The following is a 26,520-nucleotide window of genomic DNA, read 5'->3' as shown; positions in this document are numbered from 1 at the left end:
AATATTAGTGTCAGATGGGTATTACAAGAGTGTGGACTGGGCCTAACCTAATATGCTTCGAAGTAGGAAGGAACAGTTCAAATAAAATGTAAGTTTACCCTAAATTGGATCTCAGCTAGAACTACACACTCACTGAATTTAGAATGATTCACTTGATATTTTTTATTCCTTTTTGTGTCTTTGAATTTCCTGATTCCTATAAAGACACAGGAAGAGAAGGTCAGGATGTAATTATTGCTCCTTGCCCAGCCCAGAGGTGGTGGATATGTTGGAATTTATTGGGGCAGAAGAAAATCTGTTTTACCTAGTTGTTTGGAGAGCTCACGTGTGTTTCTGGGGACTTTTGACTTTCTGATGTTGTGTTGCCTGACCTAAAATGCTATCTGGGAGTGTGGCATCTGCCAGAACTTTGGGATGTGAGTGCAGGGAGAACACAGACAGCAAAACTCCCCGTGGCATTACTTAAGGGATGGATGGTCTCTGGGATCTGATGTTCACCAGTGCTGAGTGTTTATTGTCACAGTGAGGCTGCTCTTAGGAATACATTGAGCATGAAGAGAGATGCCCAGGTCTGAGTGCTGGTTACAGAGCTGGCAGTGCACATACAGTGTGTGCTGGAGCAGTGGAGGCTCAGCACCTGTACCAGAGTTAGGTGCTGCTGCACTGATGTGAGCAACGATGCTCTTTTCCTCCCTGCAGTTTCATAAAGAAGGAAAAATCCCTGAGTGCTGTTGGTGGCAAATAGTATTTACTATTCAGTTAGGATGACTGTAATCTTCTAATAAGGGTTCGACATCTCCTGCGTGCACACAGGGTGATGGATAATCCACCTCGCTGCTGCTGAGAGGTACTGTTGGTTTCTGGTGGTTTGGTAAGACAAATTGCTTACAGGAAGATTAGGCTGAGAGGTCTGGAATGGGTTGATACACAGACCTGGTTACAGAGGTGTGGGTTTCACCCATGCTTCATGCTGGCTCTCAGCCTGCTGCATCCCCATTGTGCTGTTGCAATGTGTGTTTGGCTTGAGTAACAGGGAAGATTATTATTGTGTAGCTAAACGAATCTTTGAAGCTGACATTCATTTGCTTAAATTGTGGTTATCGTTTGTTTGTGACAGTTGTGTAGTCCTCAGGTTTCAGAAATTATTGTACAAACAGAGCAGCCTACCACTTGTGTCCTGCTCCAGGCACAAACCTGACGGCTGTGTGAAAATAACAAGTGTTCTCCACATCTTAAGACCCATCCTAGGACTCCATGCTCTGTCCTCAGCACCTTGCTCTGGAGCAGAAAGTGGATTGGATTTTGTACTCGGGTTTCCCCAGAGAGATGTCTAACAACAGGCTTTGAGATAGCACTGTTAGTAGTGAGACCTGGTTGGCTGTATGTAATACAGCAGTGTCACAAATTAGCACAAATGAGCAGCTCAGCCTTCACCTGCTCGACTGAATTTCTCTTCTGGCCCCTGTGAGACAGATCTAAATGGGAGGAATCTGCAGCCTGATGGGTCTTGTGTAGGAGGATGACCTGCCTGCACAACAGATTTTCACCACTCTAAATTCTGCCTTGGACAGTATTCATTTATTCATGCTTTTCTCCCCCTTCTCCTGGGTTTTGGAGTGCCATGGGGTCTGCTCGCCCAAGGGTGAGTCTCAGATCTTTTAGAACTATAGAGTCATTTGAGTTACAATGGACCCTTAAAGGCCATCTAGTCCGACTCCTTTTAGTGCACGGGGACTCCCACAGCTCCATCAGCGCTCAGAGCCCCATCCAGCCTGACCTTGGTTGTCTGCAGGGATGGGGCACCACTGCTTCTCTGGGCAACCTGTGCAGCCTCATTGCACTGAGTGTAAAAAACTTCTTCCTTATATCCAATCTAAATCTCCCCTCTTTTAGATGGAAACCATTTCCCCTTGTCCCCAGACCCTGCTAAGGACTCAGTCCCCCTCTTTCTCACAGCCCCATAGATATGCAGCTGTGCTGTATGGCATGCTTGCGAAGATACTGAAATAGGAAATGGGAAGCTTGTCTAGGGCTGAAGTAACTCTGCAATATCTAGATGCTAAGACAGGTCTGATGCGTGTCTCTGGCCATGCCTGGGTCTCCATCTGTCTGGCAAAACAGTCTGTCTGCCCCCACGTCTGCTGGAAGTTCTCTGTAAAGCTGAAAGGATGGGGCACTTCATCCCTGATTCAGCACATTACCCAGCTCAGAAAACCACTCGAGCAAATGGAAATGTAAAGTTGAGCAAGTGTTTAAGTGCCTCACCGAATTTTTCTGCGTTTTGTTGAATGTCTCAATGAAGGTATATTCAGAATGACTGTGGGGCAGCCACCTCCAGGCATTGATAGGAGGCTTTAACGTATACAGCCGGAGAATGACATACATCATAGAAACTTAAAGAGCCCTTTCAACAGAGCAATTGCTCTCTGAAAAGAAATGAAAATCACTCCAAACAACAGCTTAATCACCAGTGCCTGCCAAGAAGTGAAAACTCCAGCTGAAGAAATTCGCTTGCAGCTTGACAACATTACAGCAGCGAGGTATAAGCAGCTCTCTTACATGCCCTGCCATCGGTTTCCTACAAAGGGAAATAAAAGCAGCTGGGTGCTTTCAGAAGCATGCCAGCCTGCTTGAGCCATGACTGCTACATCTGTGGTTGAAGTGGAAAAGAATAAAAGAAAACTTTACAGAAAAAGAAAAAAAGAAAGAAAAAGCAAAAAATGGCAAAGGCTTTACTTGGCTGTTGTAGTTCCTACAGCAATCCAGAATACCTAATGCTAGGTGCACCTGCAGAAGAGGCTGGATATGCCAGGGATTCAGGATGATGTCTTTGATCTGCAGAGCTCGTGCCCTGGGGCACAGATGAACAGACAGAGCGAGGCTGCGCTAATGGGTGCAGTATTGGCACAGGGGGTTGTGCTGTCTTCAGGCAGCTTGACGGTGGGATGAGTAGGATGCTCGGTGTGTGGGTGGGATGCTGGGTTTAGGAACCTGCACAGATGGCGATCACGGGTCTGTTTTCTGTGTTGTGTCAGTGATAGGGAGGCAAGGAACAATCTGCTGGGGCAGAGGTTCTCTGTGCTCGACGCGCTGCCTCATCTCATGAGGGTGCATTGAAAGGTGCAAACTGAAGCTGCTGTTTGGCAGGAGGTTCATCACTCTCCTTTGCAAGCAAAGCCTCTCTTCTCCTTCTCCTCCAACAGATAAAGTTTTTAGTGTTATGACTTTCAAAGGGGATTTTTTAAAATCAAAATGCATCTTCTGATGAGCATAGTTTAGCAGGCATAGTGGTGATGGGTTGATGGTGGGACTAGATGATCTTAGTGGTCTTTTCCAACCTTAATGGTTCTATGGTTCTTCCAGCAATGCTCTCATTGTTTGGAGTTCCATGCATCGAAATCAAGCACGTGCTCAGCTACTCTCTTACAGGAGGTAATTGTCCAGTAAGTATGGAAAGCAATGTAACATGGAACAAGACATGCTCTAGATCCAAGTCACCTTGTCTAGGCTGAAAAGTCTTGATAAATTGGGGGATGCATGGATCTACAGGGGTTTGTAGCCACACAGGAGCTCAGGGTACAACCCATTGAATCTGTTGCTGTGCTGCCATTTATCTTTAATAAACCAGTTGGCATTTGGCTGGATTAAAAACATATACCCACTTGTTTCCCAGCAGAGAAGCAGGTAAATTTGGAGAATTTTGCTGTGCAGGGCTTGTGGTGCCACAGCCAACTTGTTGTGTGGAAGATGGATTCATTACTTGGTGTGCAGTAATCCAATCAAGCACAGAGATAAGACACTGATTAATTGTGAAGCTGTGCAAACTTGGGTGCTAGGTGGTCTTCCACAAAGTGACCACACCCCGGGATTTTCACTACACTTTTTTAATATATATTTTGATTACTTGACTCTGCTGCAGCCTCCAGCTTAAACTGGTCAGTTGAAGATAGGGCTCATCTCCCTGCCTCCAGGCTATGCTAGTCATGCTAAGGAGCTAATTAAATTTCTCAAGATGCTTTAAAGACAAATGTAGTTGTGGCACTGTGATTAAGAGTTGCTCTGCTCATATCTCATTAGCAGTTTCCAGGATGGTCATCCTGACCTGGTTAGAAGTATATATTTGCTATTTTGAAGGATACACATACAAAGACTTGTACCAAGTTCTTACTTGACTGAGATCTGACAAACCAACCTTGCACTGCTGCTCTATTTGAAATGTTGCATAAAAACCTTGTGAAACATCTTTAGGTAGAGCTAGGAGAATCTTGACCAACTACTGTTTTTATTTTCTTTTTTTCTGTCTGAATTGGGAAAATGGTGGTAATAAACCAGTTTTGAGCTCCAGACCTGAGAAGCAGAGTTTGCATTGACATAGGACTGTTGGACCTGAGGGTCTCGCTGCGTTCTGAAGTTAGTGTGATTGAGCTCTGAGCTCAAGCTTGTTTTGTAGGCTGTAGAAATGCCTACAAAGATATTTTTTGCTTATAATTGACTGAAGGAGATAGCTGTACAGCTGGAGGTATTCTCATTAGAAGACAAAATGAGAAGGTGGCCTGACCACACTCTGCACAAACCTAATTCTCTGTTGAGGAATGCACATAACAATAGCCTATTGTTCACATTTTATGAAATACAATCAAGAACTTAATTCAGTTAAACAGATTTCTGCTATTGAAAATTTCTTGGGAAGCTTTTGCCTGCAGTGTCGGGAGGGAAAATCAGTGCTTGAAGGGCTTAGGCTTTTTTCTTTCACGAAGAGTCTAGACCTACATTTAAGATGATGAGCAAGCCAGTGCATTATACTTAGGATTGCCATTATCTGCAATGATTTTGGGCATCGATCCACAATTTCCCATGGTCATTGTCAGAAAGTGACTGAGTATTGAATTCTTTGTTAAGTGTTCTGGGAATCTGTCCATGTGAGTGGCTCTGTCTTGCTGACTTAGGGGTATAGGCCATGGGGGCTGCTGAGCAGGAGGACGAGTTTATTCTGTATCTACCCACCAGGCCAACAAAATTCATATTTTAGTCTGAATGTATATATATCCTGATGTAAATATTGCATGTATCCTTGAACACCATAAATAACTGTGTGTGCAAACGTAAGTGTTTGTAATCCTCTCTCCTTATGACTTTGGGAGTAATTTTGATGATGACTTCGTCTGTTTGATGAAAGACAGCATATTCCTTAAGCCTTGATGTTTGGTAAAAGAAAAATGATCAAGGAAGCCCTGGGCTGATTCTATGTGTAACTTTACTTACACATGTCTTTTCAAGCAACGAGTGAAATACAAAAAAGTGCTCTTTCCAAGAGTCTCAAATTCAAAAGCAGCACCTGGTTTTGAGGGAGCAACCCTTCCTCAAACACTCTACAACCTCTGTGCTAACCTTCTGGGAGTATCTGGTGGTGTAAGGTCTCTCCTTTCCCAGAAAGCAAATCTTGCCTGTGACTTCAGAGAAAAGAAACTTGAAGACAACAATGGCATCTCCAGTTCTGGTTTTAATAATAGATTAAAGTGGAGTTGTGCTGGATGAATTGACTGCCTATTAGTGTCTGTCTGAGTTACTCTTAGGTGAAATTGTCTGAAGTACTTGGTTTTACTAGTGATTTGGAATTTAAATGTGTGATGAATATTAAATGCATGTAGGGGTGGTTTGCTATTTGTTAGATACTGCTTTAGAGAGCTTCGAAATGATGGTTGGACTAGATGATCTTGTAGGTCCTTTCCAACCTTATGAACCTATGAACCTATGAAATAAGAGGGTCCGGTTTGGTGCAGAAGCGACATAGTGCTGCTGGGTAGACTGTGGATCATTCCATTGGTCATCGGCAATGATCTCCTGTCACTCATGGCCAAACAGAAGTTGCAAGGAAGTAGCCTAGGAGCTGCTTTGAGGTGTCAGAGCCTCGGACATCCTGAGGTCTACTCATCATTGTGCTGCTGACTTGCTCTGTGGCCGTGAAAAAGGTGCTCGTGTGTAAAATGCTTGTTCCTAATGAAGTCTGCACTGTAACTGCTCAGTGTGGTTCCCAGGGTAACTGGTCGCATGATTGTTGGGAAATGCCTTCTTCTGGTTACTCCATCATAGATCTGGCCTTCCTTAGCATGAACATGCATTGCCTGTTTCCTACAGCAGTTGCTTAGACCTCATTTACATTCATAATTCAAGTTCAAAGCTGTTTAAAATAAGAAAGAGGAGAGATTAGCAAAAATAAATAGGTAGAGTCCCTTGGCCTGACAATGAATGAGAGTTTTCACAGTGCTCGGCATGCTCATGAATAAAGCAGCTGAGTGAGTCCACACTATCAGGGGACAGAATGAATTTTTTATCAAGAAGTCCTGTTAGCATATTTACGTATTGATTTATTGAAGCCGTAAGCCTGCAGATCGAGGCATTAAACATCAGCATTTTTGCTTTTTCCATCTCCCCAGCTCTGTGCTTCTTTGGAAAGCATAAGGCTGGAAGAGGGGAAGAAATAAAGGGAGGGCTTTAGGTTTCTATTTTAATTTGGTTGAATTAATATTATTACTGCATGCAACAACTGTACTTAGAACATGCTTGTCTATGGCTGGCAATATCCTAGGAAAATTTAAATGCTGCCAGCATCAAGGATTTTACCAAGTGTCATCTGCTTTTTGAGTTGATTCCAGTAGGGATTAACTCCTGTGTTCTGCTCCTTTAAATATCAAGTGACTGAGGTGTTGGATGCTCCTTTTGGGGGCAGAAGGAGCATCTTTGTTTCAGAACACCATGGATTTTAGTGTCCTGAGACTTAAAGGATTTGTGGATATTTTTTTCTGATGCCTGTTTGGTCATGGGGTATTACAGATGGATCCAGGAAGTAACAGTAGGCTTTGAACAAGGTGATGAAGCAGGCTGACACATATCTTGAAGGTGAAAAGTTGGAGTGGAATAATTCAAAGGTCTTCTGTGATGAGAGAGGATCTTCTCAGATACAGTGATTTGGGTATGAATGGGCAAGGGGTGTAGAGAACCTCTTCCCAGAGAGTTCACTTTGAGCAGACGTTGTGTTCAAGATTTGGATGCTTTTAGGCACAATGCAAAAAGCAGTGTTGAAGACCAGTGGGCTCTCAGAAGGTATAGAAGGCATAAATATGATGTAGTAAAGGAGGAGATCATCTGATCATTTGCTGTTAGTTGGACCTTGGGTGGACCTCCAGGGTGACGGAGCACTGGTACAGGCTGCCCAGGGAGGTGGTGGAGTCTCCTTCTCTGGAGGCATTCAAAACCTGCCTGGATGCCTACCTGTGCAACCTGGTCTAGCAAGCTGCTTTGGCAGGGGGGTTGGACCTAGAGGTTGATCTCTAGAGGTCCCTTCCAAGCCATACAGTCCTGTGATTCTATGATTCTGTGGTTCCCGAGACCTTGTCCTTCCCAGGACATGCATGGAGACCTCCAGCTCAGGAGTTAGCCTTAGGATATGTGTAAGCAGACAAAATGACAAGGTGTAGTTGGTGTTGGTGTGTGACTCCAAATTTTCCTGCATCTTGCTGGATTGAGGCTCTTCTGTTTTGAGATACTTCTGGAACTTAGAGCACCTGAATGGGCTAAGCCCACTGCTCCCGAATGGAAGGATGCTCATCTGACTCCCAGTCTGACTCTGCCTCAGTGCATGAAGGAATGTGATTTGGTCTCACCACTAATGTCATTGACCAACCCATTCTACTTTTCTCCTTCACACAGATGAGCACACCAGGCAGGTGCTCTGTCATCTGCTTCCTGTGGGTCGTGCAACCCCTGAGCATCAATTGGACATGCATCTCTCTGCCAATTTAATTTTGCTTGGAAGGGTCAATCGCCAGCAGTTCCCCATCCCTGGCTGTCGTGTTCCTGCAGAGCTCAATACCAGATGCTCTCTGCAAATGGACTGTAACATCTGAAAGTCAGTAACCAAAGTTATTGGACTGACTTTGTGCCAGAGTTTTTATTTAAGCTGTGACTGACCAAAAAAAAGGAAAAAAATATCTTAAAAAAATGGAATGCAGCTATTTTGCAGATTCTAATATTTCATATGATAAACCAGAATGTGGGGTCAGGACTTGAGAGATAGGACTTATTTCACTGGTTCTCATAGTGATCTACTGGGAGATGTGGGAGCAACTCTCACCTGCCTGTGACCCCATTTCACCTTCTGTAAACCCAAGGATAGACTTCCCCATTGCAGGATGTGGTGGTATTTCTGGGCGAAAAGCCTTATTTCTGAGGGTTTTAGTACTGTAAAAGGTTTACATAAATCAATTCAGTTCCATTTAGTAACCATCCTTGTTAAAAATAAGACATGGAAAACAATATCAGATGTTCAGCTAGGCTTGAGGTTTGAGATTATGTTTTAGGGTGGATTTGGGGCAGATGTGTTTTCTGCAGGGATTTCAGCAGAACGGGATCTAGACTTTCTCAGACCTTCTTGCCCTGGATGAGAAAGCTGATGCTTAACTACAGCTATACATTCAGGGACTTCAGATGAAAGTTAGATTTGAACTTGGACCTCTTAAGTTCATATAAGCCTACATAACTCATCGTCCATCTGTGAAAGGATTTGTTACTTTCTGTAATAGGAGATATTTGGGCTATGATATGGACCATGCAGCATCCCAGAGAAGTGACTAGATTAAACTTCATTTGAGTTTGTGATGATTTTGTGACTAGATCAGTCATTAATTCCACAGACTGAGCTGAGAACGGCCTTCTCAGCAAAGTTATGTTTGCTGCCCTTATAGTCTCTAGTGCAAGGTAAAAAGAAAGCTCAGCAGGAGGGGCTTGGTGCCTGGAGAAAATGTGCTGGTTAGAGCAGGGCTCCGTGTGCTTATTGTATGTGCTTTTCATTGCTTTGGTTTCACTTTGTTTCTGGTAATTTCCATGTTTGCCTAATCCTAAGATAGGAACAGACAGAAATGAATCAAGCATAAATGGTGTTGCTAATTAACAAGAGCGGAGTGCAGAGAATTGTGAGAAATCAGATGAAAGGTGAATAAACTTCATCTCTCAAAGACAGCCGAGAGTTTTCCCCAAAGCAAAAGCACTTATCTAAGGGAAGATTGCACTTTAATTACCCCAAATAAGCCAGGGTCTGCCATTGGTTGAATTAAAGTGAGTAAACTCTAGATGCAGTTCATGTTTTGACTAAAATCATAGTGAGGAGCTGAGGTCTGTTTCAGCTTGGGCTGTATCTGTCAAATTAGATCTCTTCTTCATTGAACCCTGCTTTGGAAGCTTTTCAGAAGGTTTGTGTGCTGGTCCATTAATTGCTTGTCTTTCACATCAACAGAATATGCTGAGAGATGGACAAAGATCTCTTCCTTAGAGAGATGAGTAAATTGCCTCCAGGTTGTAGTTCCTTTCTAAAATGGCTGAGAAAAGAAAGGTATAAGCAGCAGAATGGGTCCTTGTTTAGGAAAGGGAGATATATTCCTCTTCTACTGGCATTTAAAAAAAGAAAAGGAAAAAGTAGAAAAACATACTGTCACTTCTGGATAGGGCTGTGGGCAGCACAGGGAGGTGGCAGCACTTCTGCTTGCTCCAGCTCCAGACTGCAGATCCCTCAGCACTTAGATTCATCCAGACCATGGGTTCAGTGTTCACTCTGCTGGCTCTTGCCAGGTGGCACGCATGCCCAGATGTGTGGGAACCCCCCCCGTCATCTCCTACGTGAAATTTAAGTTCTGTATTTCGGAATATAGTTATGTTCTGTAATGTAGCTGGAGAAGTGTGGGAGTGTGTGGGCAGCCGTGCTGTCTGCTTAGAGAAAAGAGGGGGTTAGGATTTGGGGCATTATTCTTAATTTGACTTGATCAAATTTTCTGTCTGTAAATCTTCCAAAGCTTCAGGTTTACCATCCTCTTAACCGAGGCAGGAACTCCCCTGTTCCCAAGGCTGCATGTAAACCAAATTTAATGTCATGCACATTCATCATGTTGGGATTCCAGAACCAGGAACCCATCACTGATGCCACCTCAGGAGCATGCCCAAAGAAGGGCAGTGAAGCTGTGAAGGGTCAGGAGCACAAGCTTATGGGGAACAGCTGAGGGAACTGAGATGAGTCAGTCTGGAGAAGGGGAGGCTGAGGGGAGACACTGATGCTCCCTCTGACTGCCTGAAAGGAGGTTGTGGAGAGGTGGGTTTGACCTCTGCTTCCAGTTAACAGTGATAGGATGAGAGACAACGGCCTTAAGTTGCACCACGGGAGTTTCAGGCTGGGTATTAGGAAATGTTTCTTCTCTAAAAGAGTGGTGAGGCACTGAAACTGGCTGCCCAGGAAATGGTGGAGTCACTGTCCCTGGAGGTGTTCCGGTACCATGGAGATGTGGCACTGAGGGGCATGGTGGTGATGGGTTGTTGCTTGGACTTGATGATAGACTCTAAGCAACCCTGATAAAAAGCACAGGCTTCCCTTCCTTGGTGCTGTGGGCCTCTTTCTACAGAGGCTGAGACAGTTTTCCCACTTTTGATGGGAGCGTTGCTGGCAAGAAAGTGCTATGGAGGTCTTCTTCTCCTACCAAACTCAGTGTCTATTCCCTTAGATCAGCCCTGTCTGAAGTCAGCGTTGGGCTGCAAGGCCGGAGGGGTGTGAGTCCCTGCTGATGCTCCAGCCATCAAATCTTTAAGGTTGGAAAGTACCACTTAACATAATCTAATCCAACTGTTGCCTCATCCCCACCATGCCTGCTAACCCGTGCCCCTCAGTGCCACATCCTCTCTTCTTGAAAAGCTCCAAGGATGGAGACTCCACCACCTCCTTGGGCAGCCTGTTCCAGGGTCATCGTGGAGCCAGAATTAGGGTCCCCAGAGCACTGACTGCTGGGATGGGCTGGAGTGGGAAAGCGATGGCTGAGCATGGCTTTGCCTGCCTTTGTTGGCTGAAGAAGTCCCAGTGCATGGGGGTCAGATGGGGCTGGGTGGAGTACAGCTGCTGCAATGTCAAGGAGCTCCAGAGACATGAAAAACTCATCTTCAGGGCTTTGCCTTCCTGTGTGTCCTGGGAAGCAGGGTTATGGCCAGGAGTGCAAAAAGGAAGGCAAAAGGTAATAGAAGAACACTTCTACTCTCGACAGCCCATTGCAAGCAGTAGTGATTCTGTGAAAACATACCTTTAAATGAATTAATAGTTAGACGCAGCTGCCATCTTGTTAGCATAATGAGGCAGTGGCTCAACTCCATGTCTGCATTAGTGCTGGCCTTCCCTGCTGTCAGACAGGTTGCTTGAGGTCTGTCTGTGGGAAGCACCTCGTGCTTGGCTGGAGTACACTCTGTTCTCTTGGCTTTATTGGGAGCTCAGGGCATTAATCTCCCTGCGTGACAGAAGCATTTTAGCTCCTGCGTTTGTTACGGATGACAATATTCACCCACAGATCTCTGCTGAGAGGTGGCCGTGGGGTGGCTGCTTGAGGATGTTGTCAGTCTGCTTGATGCTGCATGACAGGGAGAAGAAAGCTCCCAGATTAACACTGAGGTTGTCCTTTGGCACCCAGTTGTGTCCTGGGCTCTCCAGTTTGAACAGTGGCACTGGGCTCTAGGGTGGCTGTCATAGCAGGGTCAGATGGAGGAGCCTAGAGAAGTGCAGGGGTGGGCTTTGGTCAGACTTGTAGAAAACAGTGAAATGAAAGGTGGGAGGCATCGGTGAGGGTGCATTTGGCTGCTCATGCTGGGTGAGAAGCAGCTTGCAGGTGGGCAGAGGAAGCTGTGGCTGCTGGGCTCATTGGGAGTAGCACTCGAGTGTCTGGACTGTTTTTATAGGCTTCAGGTGCCTGAGGAACATATCTCTGGGTCCTTGTTTCTACCATGACCCTACTTTGTCCCTTAGCCTCCTTGTACCTCAGTTTCCTACTGTGCAGCACATCTCCCTTGGGAGTTTGATGCTGCCAAGTTTAATGGCTGTGAGCCATTCATGCCTGTTCCCAGGGTGCTCCTGCAGCAATGCTTCACTTTGCTTTGGGTGCTGCTGCTGAAAGCAGTGGGTGAGCAACAAGGGAGTCCTCTTGCAAACCCATGCTTTATCCTGATGTAATTGTGGCACATCATTACAAGTGTTTTGATTCTACTTCTTCCCTGTTGGGTTAGGCCTGCAGTTAGGATCAAGTGGCACTGATAGTCAGCCAGGCATTACTCCAGTGAAATATGTCAGCTGGAACATTAAAATTGATTTCATCTTTTGGCTCATCCTACTTAATGAGCAAGTCTGGAGCTGGACCACAGCCCAAGCCCCAGCTGCTGTGTGCAAGGAGGTGCCTGCAGGACTTTTCCTGGAGGAGAGGAGCATGGTTTTCCTGTCAGCTCCCGGATTTGATTTGCTGAAGCATCTCACCATGGCAAAGCTTCTGCCATAAACTCTGCTTGGGTTCAAGTGTGTTTAACAGCACTGAGAAAGACACTGCTTGTCCGTGAAGGCTCTGCTTTCAGGAGGGAATTGCTGCTCACTTTCTTGCTGGTGTTTTGTCCTCTGGGTTGTCCTGGATCCCTACATGAGAGAGAAGTGACAGAGCAAGGCTCTGCCCTGCCCTGAGCATCAGGCAGTCTTGCGGGAGCTCAGAGGAAGATGGTTAATTAGTTGTATTTTAGCACATTTCATTTTAAGGGCTTTGATCGTGGCATGCAATTGTGGATCTGTCGCCAAGTTTGGGCTTCAAATGAATAAATAAATGATAAACGATCATTTGGCAGCAATGAACCTGCTGCACTCTCTTTGCATGTTTATGTGGTTTCTCTTCTCCCATCTGTTCCCTTCTTCTAACTCTTCCTTTTGGGTTTTCAGTCCCCTTTGCCTGGCTGATGACAGCTCCCAGCCTTGCTGAGCAATGGGTGGCATGAGGGCTGCCACTATGGTCAGCAAAACGAGAACGGAGGCTGGGATGTGATGACAAGTATTGGAAAAGGCATTAAAATCCCTGTAAGGAGATAATGGGTTGAACGGAGTTTTCCTGCCTTTTTGCTTTCATTTTCCCAGCCTGTTTTCTCTTCGATTCTCTGTCACATAGTGGTTTTGCCTTTGGCAGGGCTGGTAGGCGGATAGGTCAGTTAGACCCTGCTCCTCATGGGTGAGTAGCTGACCAGCTGACATGGGTATTTCTGAAGATGTTAGCTGTTTGGAGAAAGGCTTGTCATTTTTGATCCAGCGAAGATTCCTCGAGGAAGGATTTGTGCACCATATTAAAAACAACTCAGAAAGTATTGATTTGCATCGATGTTATGGGCGTTATCACCTGCATAAAACGTGATCACATTGGTCACCCATGTCATGGGTGCACTCTACCTATGCAAAGGCACTCCAAGATGGCATTGAGCATGCACAGCTGGAGTAGTCCTGGCTGCATTTAGTCTTGTTGGATGGGTAGGTCATGCTATTCCTTATTCTCAATGGGAGGAGCAGCAGTGATGTATTTGGGTCTCTGTATTTCTTCCCCTCCTCCCTGCTCTACACTTGACATTCTCAGATTGCTGCCTTCTTGACTCACAAGAGCAGAATCTGCATTTTTCTCAGTATGCATCTGTGTGGTGTTTTACTTTTCACCAGCTCCTTAAAGATCTCCCTTGTGCTTGGTGAACGCAGAAACTGTCACAAACTCAACCACCCTTCCCTCCCCCTAATCTGGGCTGCTGCTTGCTCAGGGAGCCTCAGACCAGGCTTTGATGACAATTCCAAGGTGCTGAGCAAGCAGCTGTGGCATTGCAGTCACTGCGAAGATGCCTCTTTTTCTTGCAGACTTCTTGTCTTGTGCTACATGTGTGCAGATCCTGGGCACAGTGCCATGAAGTCCGGATTAGTGGAAGGCTGTGGTTCTTTCCCATACTTCAGGTGGAGACACTGCACTGATGCTCAGTATGAAGGAACTCAGAGTGAGGAGTAAGGACGAGGATGATGCAGATGGTACACTGAGTTAGGGCACTAAAATTCACCATGGTCAATTTTGGTCCCCTCCAGGATTAGAGATGAACTTTTGTGCTGGAGCTGACAATAAATTGTGGTACAGGCAATGGTTCATCACATCTCTCATTGGCATTCCAGCTGGTCATGATAGCTAACCAATGTATCGGTGGTTGACATCCCCATCAAAATCTGAAGGGAATCACCAGTGCCCCCTGCACTACACTTGATGGTATTTTGTTTCTGTGTCTCCTTAATATTTATTTGTCTCTCTCCTCTTCTCTTGCTTTCCAGACAAACGATGCTGCAGGAAATACCTGGAACTGGCTTTACTTCATCCCTCTCATCATCATTGGCTCCTTCTTCATGCTCAACTTGGTGCTGGGTGTACTATCAGGGTAAGACTCTAATGAGTACTTTGTCTGTCTCTACCTGGATACCAAAAGGGATGTTGTATTGGTTTTAGCAATGTGGAGAGGGTGCAGTCAAAAAGGAGCAGATGGAGTGATCCATCACACTGTACACTGTCCCCCTCTGTACATTTCATACTCTGCCCTTCCCTCACTGTGGTTGGTTTCTTTAACACTTCAGAGCCGTAGGTCACAGGATGAGCAGGCAAGAAATCCACTGTTGAGATGATTCTGAGTCCAGACACAAGTTAAGTGATCTCCATCTAACTATACCGACGTGGGCCTATTCTGCCTCCACTTACTCTTGCATTGCCTTGGAAATCAGTGTTCACATCACATTTGGTCTAGCTGTGCAGCATGGGGAAATACGAAACTCAAACAAAAGCTAATTAGAAGATCTTGTTTTTTTTTCCTCCCTCCCTCCCTCCCTCCCTCCCTCCCTCCCTCCCTCCCTCCCTCCCTCCCTCCCTCCCTCCCTCCCTCCCTCCCTCCCTCCCTCCCTCCCTCCCTCCCTCCCTCCTTCCCTCCCTCCTTCCCTTCCCTTCCCTTCCCTTCCCTTCCCTTCCCTTCCCTTCCCTTCCCTTCCCTTCCCTTCCCTTCCCTTCCCTTCCCTTCCCTTCCCTTCCCTTCCCTTCCCTTCCCTTCCCTTCCCTTCCCTTCCCTTCCCTTCCCTTCCCTTCCCTTCCCTTCCCTTCCCTTCCCTTCCCTTCCCTTCCCTTCCCTTCCCTTCCCTTCCCTTCCCTTCCCTTCCCTTCCCTTCCCTTCCCTTCCCTTCCCTTCCCTTCCCTTCCCTTCCCTTCCCTTCCCTTCCCTTCCCTTCCCTTCCCTTCCCTTCCCTTCCCTTCCCTTCCCTTCCCTTCCCTTCCCTCCCCTTCCCTCCCCTCCCTTCCCTCCCCTCCCTTCCTTTCTTCCTTCCCTTCCTTTCTTCCTTCCCTTCCTTTCTTCCTTCCCTTCCTTTCTTCCTTCCCTTCCTTTCTTCCTTCCCTTCTAAACTCTAGTTGTTTAAACCAGTGTCTAGATTTTAGGAACATCTAGGTCTCTTGATACTCAAACTCCAGGGGGTCAGCCAAGGATTCGGCATTTGCTGGCTTCGAAAGTTGGGTTTGGGCCATTGTGAAGATCAGGCTGCCAGGCTTGAAGCCTAGCTGGAATGCCCCCAGCATCTGTGGAAATTTGATCTGCATTTAACAATCTGACTCATCTTAATGATTTGTGAGCTCTTAGACTGTGGCACCTCATTTTGCACGCAATTTCTTCTTTGCTCATCCAGGTGATCTCAATTATGCAGATCTGTAAAGATATAAATTTGTTTCTGTCTTAGGGAGAGATAAAAGAGTTAATGCTGTTGACTGATAAATGCCTTTTGGTGCTGCAGGTTTGCTCTTTAAGTGACTAGAGAAAGAAAAATGTTTTCCAAAGGATAGATTCATCCTCAAATTTAGTATTTTGTTAGGGATCCTCACTGTCAGTGCATGAGCTGAGGTGAGGAGTAGGAAGCAGCAAGGCAGTTCTGTTTGGGGTTGAGGAGATACGTGCTATCTAACAAGACAAGGTCATGGAGAAGGCCAGGTGGTTCAACACATTGACTGTTTGGTCCTTGAAGAGTGGCCATGATCAACGAAAGCTGCTGAATCAAAGCCTTTCCTCAGACATCCCATCACATCAGATGCTCTGCAAAGGAGAGCTCGGTGGCTGTGTGTGTTTGACGTATGATTTAAAGCAAGAACCAGAGGCAGGGCTGAGTGTGGTTCATTAGGTAGCTCATCTTCTTCATTTCATGGTAGGTCAGCCCACATGGGCTGAAATGTATGCTTGTGATTTAAAACAAAGCCTGGAAGCCTGCAGGCTCCTGTTCTATTGTCTGATTCAAGAGTGTTTGGTGACTGAAAGATGGGGACCGTGGACTGGCTGTCCTGAAAGCCTCCTGTTGCTCGGGGCAAGATACGAATATTATATAAATGTGTATCATCTGAAAGAGGAAAAAAAAAGCAAAAAGGTATTTCTGTGTGTCTGGTTTCCCTTTGCTAGTGGTAAGGATAATGATATTTTTTTTCATTGAGAGAAGCTTCTAAATTCTATTCTGTATCACAGTTTGATGTCCTTGGGTGGAATAATTCCTGGGGAGAGACCGAAGAAAATAAACCATGCAGCACAGGTGTTGACCACATTGCTCAGCAGGCACCTGGTGGGCTTGAAGCTATTGAGCAGTGAAGAAATCTGTGTGTATTGGAATGGTCCAGAGAGGGAAAGATGCTGTAGAAACAAAAAAGACCTTCTGAAGGCACAAACTGTTGTTGCATTTACTAACAGAAAGCCCCAGACAGCACTTGAGGAAAATATGCATTTTAGTTGGAGGTTATTCTTTGTAGAAGTCTTTGTGCATGGAGGTTTTGATCGTTGAAAAAGAACTACAGAGAAGGGGTCTTTGGTAAATGCATGTTGACTTTCACAGAGTAGAGTGTCACTCAAGGATGTAATGCAACCCCCATTACAGCTAGCAACTCCTCAGCAATGTCCCACCTTCTTTCTATAGAAGAAAATTAATTTAGGATTAGGGGTTCTACAAAGAGCCTGTAATCCAGGTGATCGGTCACATGCTGCTTACTTTCATCATCTGAGCACCTCACAGCCTTTGGATGACACCGTGCTCTGCCCTCTTCCCTCTCTGCACTTTACAAAGGGAGTGGTGGGGAGGAGAGAGGGGATGTAACGTTCCCCCAGGCAACAATTGCAAAGCCAAGATTAGGCCACCAGTTTCACAGGTTCTTTCAAAATCTTTGTCACTGTTGATTTTTCAGTCTTTTGCCATATTCATAAAATCATTAAGGTTGGAAAAGACCTCTATGATCATTAAGTCCAGCCATCAACCCGTCGCCACCATGCCCATATCCCTCAGTGTCTCCATGGTTCTCAGACACCTCCAGGGACAGTGTTTTTGCCATTTTCCTCTGCTGCCTATTCCAATGCCTGACCATGAGTATTCGCTCTAAGTATTAGAGAGTTAATCTTCAGCATGCCACTGTGCTTTGGAAAGAAAAGTCTTTTCCTGAAGTATTTTTCATTGCCATCAGTTTTGAGTTATTTTCTCTCATGTATTTGTGCTCTGTAGTAGACAATAAGGAAAGCACATATTTCTGAAGAAGTTATGTGGACGCTATCACTGAATATGGCAATATAAATAAGCTGAAATGACAACAAAGTTATTGAGCTTCCTACTGATGCTAGATTATACAGAGTTTTTCCACAAGTCTTAATGGAATTTTCTGCCTTTCTGCAGTTGCTTGAGAGCCCTCATCAACACTGGGCAGACACCTCATGAGGTGGGCTTAGCTCCTGGGCTTATCTGTTTGAGCAGTGGAGATAGATTGGCCTGGTTGGGATCCCGAGCCTCCTGTGCTAGCAAAATACAGCAGCAATTGCAATGCAAATGTTACAGAAGATATGATACTCGTTTAAAAGTAAAGAGCAAACAACCTTTCTCCTCCACTGCTGCTTCTGGACCTAGAATAAATGTGAAGACAGGGAAGTGGCAGGGAGATAGGAAATATGTAAGTCTTTGTAAAAACTTGGTACAAAAATAACCCCAAATCTCAGGCCACAGATGAGATGTCAAAATCCTCTGAGTACATGGCTAAAGAGGTAATTAAAAGCATGTGGACGTTATCATTCAGATTAAATGAGACTCTTCCTGCGGTACAGAGTGTCCTCCTTCAGCATGCTGATCAAAGCTCTGCTGGTGCTCTTGTCATCAGCTAATATTTAAGCACCCTCCCTAAAAGGTGCTCTCTGCATTCTGTTCCTTTTCTGTCCCTGACACCTTTTCCCTGTCCCTCTGTAGCTAGACTGCCAGCACAGCTTGGATCTCCGTGTGCCACCAGATATTGAGATATCCCCAACAGTTCTAGGATATGGGGTACAGAGTTCTTGGGAACATTATTTGTTTGATGGTACAATAGGAGTGCTGGGTTCTCCTGTATTTGTTTCAGGATGTGATGAGGTGGATTGATGTGCTGCCTGCCCACCATAGTGCTGAAGCTGGGCATCAGCCTTAGTAAATTCATAGCTGTTTTCCCCCCAGCCATGGTTCAGGTCATGAGCATGAGTGTGATTTTCTCAACCAATGGACACTGTAAGATACAGTTTTCCCAGTGTATAGTGGTGGTCACATATATATACACAAGTGAACTGCAGCTCAAACAACTCCTGCAGTCCTCTATCTCTGTTTACAAAAGATGTGGGGCTCACCAGCAGGAGAGCAGCATCCGGCTTGCAGCATTGTAGGGGTAATACAGCTTTGTGTTCCTAGTTGGGACTTTTCCTCTGTACTTCTTGTGTATTCCCCCTGCTTTCTGTTTTCACTCTCTGGTGCTTGCTCTCTTGATCTTTTTGTGAACTGACAAAACTCAACTGCCCTGAAGAAATCAATGGAGCAGGAGAAATGAGGTTAACTTTTTCTGAAGGATTTGATGAGTGGTGGGGCTTTATTGGGCCAGGAGAGCCTGGGGAGTGTTTGAATCGCTGTCCCTGGAGGTGTTCCAGAGCCATGGAGATATGCCACTGAGGGATGTGGTCAGTGGGCGTGGTGGGATGGATGGGGGTTGGACTGATGATCTTAGAGGTCTTTCCAACCTTAATGATTCTGCGATTCTAACAAGATTTGACCTTAGACACCTTTTACTTTTCCCCCAAGCACGGGGTTGTTTTCTGCTGAGGATGCCATGGGATTTAGCTTCGATTCTAACTAGAAAATGCTCTGTGATTATCCTGATTTTTTTTTTCTTGAATTGAACTCTGCACGTGGCTCTGCAGTTTCCAATGAGGAGAGAATAAAATATCCCTTGAAGTCCTGACCAATGCTCATTCATTTGTATGCCTTTGCATGATTTCTTACTAGCAAGATACAAGCAGGCATCTGGTGGCTCTTCCCACCCATCTCCATAAGCACCATTTGTTTCCCAGTGGTTTTCCTCTCTTTGCAGTGACTTGAAAATCTGTCTCGTCCTGGTGCTGTTTCCCCTCTCAGCTATGGGCTGATGGGATTACAGAGTTTCCTACTGCTTGGGTGTTGAACTGGACATTAATTTTGCCTGGCAATCAGCTGAATAATTCTGTACAGTGTGTTTGTTACTGTTTTGATGCTTTGGATTACAGAATGCAAAGAGGATAAATGTTATCATGGGATGCTGCGACAGAGATGGACTTATTTCAAGTCTAAGTGCTTTCTGGCACTGTTTCTCACAGCAGTGGGCAGTGATGTGGGAGTGGAGACAGTGGGAACACTGTCCAGAGAGGGCAGCCTGCTGGGGATGATGTGTTGGAATACTTCTGAGTCTGTGCTTTTTGAGTGTGAAAAATGTTGCTTGTCACATCCTCAAATATTTATGTTGAAGCCTGAGGTGTTTCTAAAGCGGCCGATAAGGAGTAATGATCCTTCCTGAGGTTAACTCATCCAGCTGCCATGACCAAAATGTGGAGCAGCACACTTTGCCTGCTTGCATCTTCTCTGTTTAAGTATCACCTTAATGTTGTTCTGACCTGTGATATGCAACACTGGCCTCATGCTGTATAGGTCCACCTGCTGCAAGAATGGCAGGGAGATGTTTTCTGTGGATGTAGCATCTTTGTAACAGCAGGAGCTTGGCAAGGGACATGGCCACGGACTGTGCAGGCACTTTGCAGGTGAAATGAGGGTCAGGTAAAAGGTGCTTTCACTCTTCACTGCTGCACACTGTTCTGAGCAGTCTGCAATGTGGGATGATGCTCTGTGGGCAGTCACTTTAAGCACTGTCTTGTGTTCTGGTCTTCCCAGGGAATATCTGCATGTGTATCTGACAGTAGTGCCTTGGATTGCTGAGATCCTGGGGCTGTTTGAGCATCTTGAGGGGAAGAAGCAGAGCCCTGTTTGGACCTTGTTGAACTGGCTGTCTTGATGACTTGCTCTGCTGGGTTTCGTGACATGTTTTCCCAGCCTGAGGATTTTTGCCAGATTGAGATCGTAAAACTTCAGCCTGCAAGATGTGCAGAGGCTGGAGGAGAATGAGGCTGATTAATTTGTCATAATGGCAAAGTGTTCTTGTGTCCTCCTTCTCCCTCATTACAGAGACAATCATTCATTTTCCCTGAAAATTTGTTCCAAGTCTGCTGTTACCTGCTGTGATCTGACTTTGGCTCCTGTTAACTGTTTGCATTGGAAAAACCATCCTGAAAAGATATGGAATTCTGCTTGCTTTCTCATAGTTTTATTCTTTCTCCAACCTGTGCTTAAAAGGGACGAGAAAGACAGGACAAATGGGTTGATGGTTGGGCTAGATGACCTGAATAGTCTTTTTCAGCCTTACTGATTCTATGTTTGGGGGTCCCTTCCAACTCAGGGTATTTTATGATTCTATTTTACAGGCCACAGTTTCATCATTAAGCACCAAACCCTTATTTTCAGGGACAAGAGCCTATACTTGGACTCCAAAGCCATCATTTTATCACTTGCAGCCTAACTTTTTAGGTCCAGAGTCTTATTTTAGGGCCCAAGGCTTTATTTTTAGGGTAGAAAGCCTCCTCCTGGGAGTCTGTGGTCTTCTCTGACTGAACAAATTCTCCTTTTTAGTGTTCAAATCCTCATTCTGGGGGACAAGGCCTCATTTTAGGGCCACAGATCTCCTCTTACGGCCAAAGCTACCCTTTGTAAGGGCCCAAAGCCTCATTTTAGTGCTCAGAGCCTCCTCTCATGTGCCTAAAGCCATATGCCAAGAAGTAAAGCCTGATATGTAGGTCCCAAAGTCTCTTTTGGGGTTCAAACACCCATTTTGAGAGACCACAGCATCACTTCAGGGTCCTGTACCCAAACTGGATAGACCAAAGCTCCACTTGGAAAGGTTAAAAGCCTCATATCAAACCATCCACTGTAGAGTACAAGCCCTCATTTTTCCACTCTAAAGCATGGTAATGGGGGCCCAAATTGCTTTCTTTTGTTACCCAGAGCCTCTTTCTTTAGGTCAGGTTTGGACTTGATGATCTCAAAAGTGTTCCCAAGTGAAATGATTCTACATTTCTATGTTTATCTGTCCTTCTGTTATGTTGCATTGGGAATTAAAGCCTGTAAGATGGGAATGACACTTAAGAGACCAAATTTTTAATTGCCTGGGGACTCTGCTTTGACTGAGCAGGCTTGAGGAACAGAGCTGGTGCTCCATCCAGCTCATGCACTGAATACTGTCTGTTGGTACTATGAGATAAATGATGTGTCCTTGTCCCTCCAACACCCATTGTTGCCTTGTTGGGGCTGAGTTTGCCCATCTGTTGCATTCACAGCATTTCAGATCAGGATAGGTGGAATCAAATTGGCACAAGCTGGATGCAGCGACAAAAGGAAGGAAGATATATTGAAGGCTTCACCTCTGCACTGTCTTTCTAGAAATACAAGATATATCCCATACCTGGCTTGCAATTGAAGCATTTTCCTCTATGCTGAGTGATAAAAGTGGCTGTGAAGCCTGGCTCAGTGCTGAGAGATCAGTCTCACAGTGATACTTTCATCCTTTATCAGCTAGTTGAAGTAAGAAATTTTGTCCTCCTCTTAAGAGCAATGAGGAGGAAGTAGCAGCAGCTCCAGCCATGCAGAATTGATTGAGCCAGTCCTTATCCTTATCCCTAAGTGGGGTATGCTAGGAGGGGTGAAGCAGTTCAACCAGGTCTGCATGTCCAGGGGAGATGGGCATTCCCCCTCAAATCATTCCTGAGGTCATCTTGGTTGATTGTGAGACAGAAACAGATAACTCCTGGGTGTATTTGGGATTTCTTGCAGCTGATGGGACAACGTGGGGCAGGTGAGGACCCACACTATTGTATTGTGTTCAGCACTAAGAAACCTCAGTTCTACCCATTCTACTCTCCACTTCTATTTTTAACATACTGGCATCCACCTCAGCGATAACACTGAAGGGAACCTTGAGCTCCCTCTTCCCCTCCATCCTCTCCCTGTCTCCTGAAATCCTGTGTGCTGCCATGAACAGTTCAGCCTCATCTTGCTCCTGCTGGCCCTCTGTGTGCTCCCTTTCTTCCAGAACTACCTCCGTGTCTCTGTCTCCCACAGTACAGGCTTGCAGAAAGTAAGATAGATGTTTAGCACTGCCAAGGCTTTGTGTCCTTTGTTGTATAAACAGTTACAGTCATAAAGGTGTTCATCGTTTTTTTTTTTTTTTTTGCTGCATCCAGGAGAGTCTTCCCCTTATAAAGGATTTACTGTTCTACAGAAAGATGGAAGGCAGAGATATGAACTTGCAGAACAAATTCTTTCCCTGGAGCGAGAATCTACTTTTCTGTAGACACCTGGGTGCTGATGTGGTTATTGAATGAAATGCTGGGATTTTTAACCAGATCAGGCCCTGCTGAAGTGAACCGCTTCGCAGGACTGTGTGGGTGAGGCAGCAAATTCAGTCACAAGAGCCTTGCAGCACTGCAGGATGACATAAGTATGAGGAGGGGGATCAGCAGGAATCTGCCCACCATGCTGTCATAATGAGCTTCATCCAAGGAGTATAATCATAGAACTGTCAAGGTTGGAAAGACCACTAAGATCAAGTCCAACTATCAGTCCATCTCCACCATACCACAAAGTCAAGTTGCTTGGAGCAGCATCTCCATTTTTCTTGAACCAGAGATGGTGACTACCACGTCCCTGGGCAGCTGATTCTGATACCTCACCATCCTCTCTGAGAAGATTTTTTTCCTAATATCCAACATGAACCTTCCCTGCTGCAATTTAAAGCCACTATCTTTTCTCTTAATGAAGAGCAGTAGGGGTTATGTTGGACTGGGGAAAGGTGGCAAACCCCTTCATCACAGAGGCTTGAGAAGGAAGCTAAAAATTAACTGAAGGTTATTTTCTAGTTCTGTCCCACAGTTGATTAACCAGAACAAATGTTAGGAAGTGGATGTCTACCCTTAAAGCCCAATCAAGTGTTTCTGCTTGCATGTAGATTCTTCTCTTGTGCTGGAAAGGTTATCCTAGTGTTCTGGAGGGTGTGATGACTAAAGTATGGCCCCTGAGTGAGCAGTAACACAAGAAACCTGGTTTTACTGAAGAAAAACAAAAAAGGAAAAAAAAATAGGTAGTTTCGTGTCCATCTTACAAGTTTTATCAGTCAACATGTCCATTTGTCAGGTGTCCTACAAGTGCTTCTCTGGATTCCTACTGTAGCATCCTATGGAAATTTCTAGTTCGGTGTTGTTCTTGCCGAAGGCTTACAGACAGTTTGGAAAATAATTGGCCCTGAATCTTTTTCTTGGGTTTCTTTCCCTGGTCTCTCCCCATCCAGATAGTCCTCGAGTAGCACAAAACAAGTGAGTTTGTGCAACTGCTGCTCCTCTGGCTTGTGTCTCCTACAGTGATGCTCCTCCAACTTGCATGTCAAGCAGCCAGAGGAGTTGGTGTATTCCTTCAGCTGTCTCCAGCCTGTCCCTCATTGCTCTTGAGTGATGTGGGCTGTTTAACAGGCTGCTGTCAAATAACAAGTCTGTTCATGGGCACTGTTCCATGTTCAAGCAACAAAGCTCACAAATCAAGCCTTCTGTCTTGGCCTATTTTCTTTCTCCACCTGGAAATTCATTTTGGCCAATTAGTGACTCAGGCAGTCAAACCTCTGTAGACCGGGCTAGTTCCATTGCAAGCAAGTCACCCATTTGAATTTCTCTGGCAGTTTTGTGGGTCTCCTGTCCCTCGGTGCCTCAGTTTTGCTCATTCCTTTGAAATATTTGGACTAGAGATGAAGTCAGTTCTTAAAGTCACTTTGTTGTTGTTGTTGTTCTAGACTTAACATTCTGAAGACTTTTAAAACTCCTTTCTGGGAATTCTTGTTGAAGTACTCCTGAGATTTGTGCTTCTTTTTGTTTGCTCTGAACGGTACTTTAGATTCAGTAGAGGATGGGATGGCTTTTCTCTCAGTACAAGAGATGAGTTTTCATGAGATCATGTGTAGCTCAGTGGTACTGTTCTGAATGAGGAGCTAATTACCTATGTCATTATCGTGAATCGCTAATCACCACCACTATTAGTGCTAGCAACGCTATATCGTCTCTCTCTACTTCTTTCTTTTGAGTGGGAAGCCTTTCTGTCTTCTTTCTACTGGGAAAGCATGAATTACAGATGTTGAATGATGTGATTAGTCTTGCAGCAAGCTTGGGTGCGTGCCACAAAACCCAAGACCAGGCAGCCTGTTACACAGTACTCCATCTCAGCTCCCATACAGGAAAGTTGAACAGAGCAGGTAGATCAGGGTTTTTGTTTGTTTTCCTTTTCGATTGGTGTGAATGTTTTTTCACTTAAGAATAGCATGGATAAATTAACTGTAAGAATGTCATTGGAGTATGTTATTTTATAGACCCTGGTGGTTACTCATGAGTTGACCTTGTTGCTCTTGTGACTGGGAAACTCTCGAGTTTCCCTGAAGTGGCCATTCCAGTGCATATTCACACCATGATTTATTTTACTCGTCCTTCCACCAATGTGACAAGTAACAATCATTCATTTTCATGGTGACTTTAAGCACCGACCATTCTTGAGAAGAAAAATGTGACACATTTGAGCTTGACTGGTATGGCATATGGTTTCCATGATGAATGCCCTTCCATTGATGTCTACTCCTGCTGTCTCTGTAGAATCAGTTATTCGCAACTGTCATGTTTTAACTGAAATGCACTGTAGTCATCTATCCAGGCAGATCTCATCTTCATCTTAAGCAGTGTCTCCTGATGCTCTGCTGTGTGTAGGAGTGCCAACCTTTCCAGCTCTCCACCTCCTTACGCCTCTCCAGGCAGTGCTGAAAAGGGAATGTTCTGGGAGGCATCTTGGGGGCACGCAGTAGCTGTTAAGAGTGAAGGACAAGAATGGATGAATATTATTTAATATTCTTTGTTCCAGAATTAGCTGCTATACAGAACATCCTGGTTGTAAAGCTGGGCAGGAGGCAGCCTATTTTCTGCCCAGATTTCCAAGAAAGTTTGGGAGAATTTTTTTCATTTTTAACATCAGTGGCATAAATAGCAATTATGCTGGATTAAAATGTAGTTTTCTTTACTGCTATCAAACATTACTATGGGGTTTTCCAAGCTTCAGTTAAAACAGGCAGACAACCTCCATCTTAAGTATTTCTGGATTTATTCCATTTTTATAATTTATTCCCTTTTTCTTTGAAATTGGTCTGAAATTTTGCTAAAAATCTCTCATAAAGAAATTCTGAGATTTTTCCAGTTACCGCAGACGGGGAATATTTCAGTTCTTGAATGATGATGAATTCAGAGGAGGAGGGATAAGCATGCTTTTATTAATGCATTTCATAAATTTTGACAGATTCCAGCTTAATCAAATCTCATGAGGTAGGAGAAAGGTGAGGGATGGTTTCTTCCACTAGGAAGCCCATGCATCGCAACCTTCCAGTTTTCAACCTTCTAGAGCTCTGCTGTGCTCAGAAGGCAGTCAATGAGCAGAGACCCAAAGTATTTTGGTCTTCTCTTGAAAGCTGCTTTCCCAGCTTCTATGGCCAGGCAAACCAGCTGGCTTAGGGAGATAAGAGAGGAGTAAAATGGCACAGACATCTCCTCAATCTTCTGACCGCACTGCTTTTTTGCCCAGGATACAGTTGACTTTCTAGGCTGCAAGGGCACACTGCTGGCCCCAAGCTTTTTGTCCACTGGAATCCCCAAGTTCTCTATAGGGGTCCTTTCAATCAACCAATCTACAGCCTGAATTTGTGCTTGTGATTGCCTCAGCTCGAGGGCAGGACCTGACACTTGGCCTCATTGATCTCCATGAGGTTCACGTGGGCCCATCTCTCAAGCCTGTCCACATCTCTCTGGGTCACAGCCCTTCCCTCCAGTGTGTGAGCTGCATCACTCAAGTTTGTCTCATCTGGAAATTTGCTGAGAGTGCACTCAGTGTCACCAATCGAAATGCTCAACAGTGCCAATCCCAGCACCAGCCTCTGAGGAATACCGCTCAGGAGAAGGTCCATGGCCCTACCAGCAGGTGCAGAACCAGAAATGAGAACATTAAAAAGGAAGAGGGAAAAAATGGGCACCCTGGCTGACACATGCTGGTTCCTGAGTTCCCATGTAGACGTGCTGAATGCCATCAGTGCAGAGTGATGTTTTGACTTCCTCTCTTTCAAGGATGGGTCATGGGCTGTGCAGTCAGCGGTAGACAGGAGAGGGGAATGAGGATCACATCTTAGTTAATTGCAG

General features: G+C 45.2%; 1 protein-coding gene across 1 annotated transcript in view; it reads left to right on the top strand.

Annotated features, from left to right (window-relative positions):
• CACNA1B (calcium voltage-gated channel subunit alpha1 B) overlaps positions 1–26,520 on the top strand; it is a 259,780-nt gene that overhangs the window by 106,214 nt on the left and 127,046 nt on the right. Inside the window, 1 exon segment of the mRNA XM_065737625.1 lies at positions 14,174–14,277. Coding sequence (XP_065593697.1) covers positions 14,174–14,277 — 104 coding nt within the window.

This window comes from Cyrtonyx montezumae, unplaced genomic scaffold (genome assembly GCF_038088225.1).
Source record: "Cyrtonyx montezumae isolate F1298 unplaced genomic scaffold, pur_monq_1.0 scaffold_20, whole genome shotgun sequence".
Lineage (NCBI taxonomy): Eukaryota > Metazoa > Chordata > Aves > Galliformes > Odontophoridae > Cyrtonyx > Cyrtonyx montezumae.
Note: the sequence above shows the minus strand (reverse complement) of the source record. Positions and strands in the feature narration are given on the sequence as shown.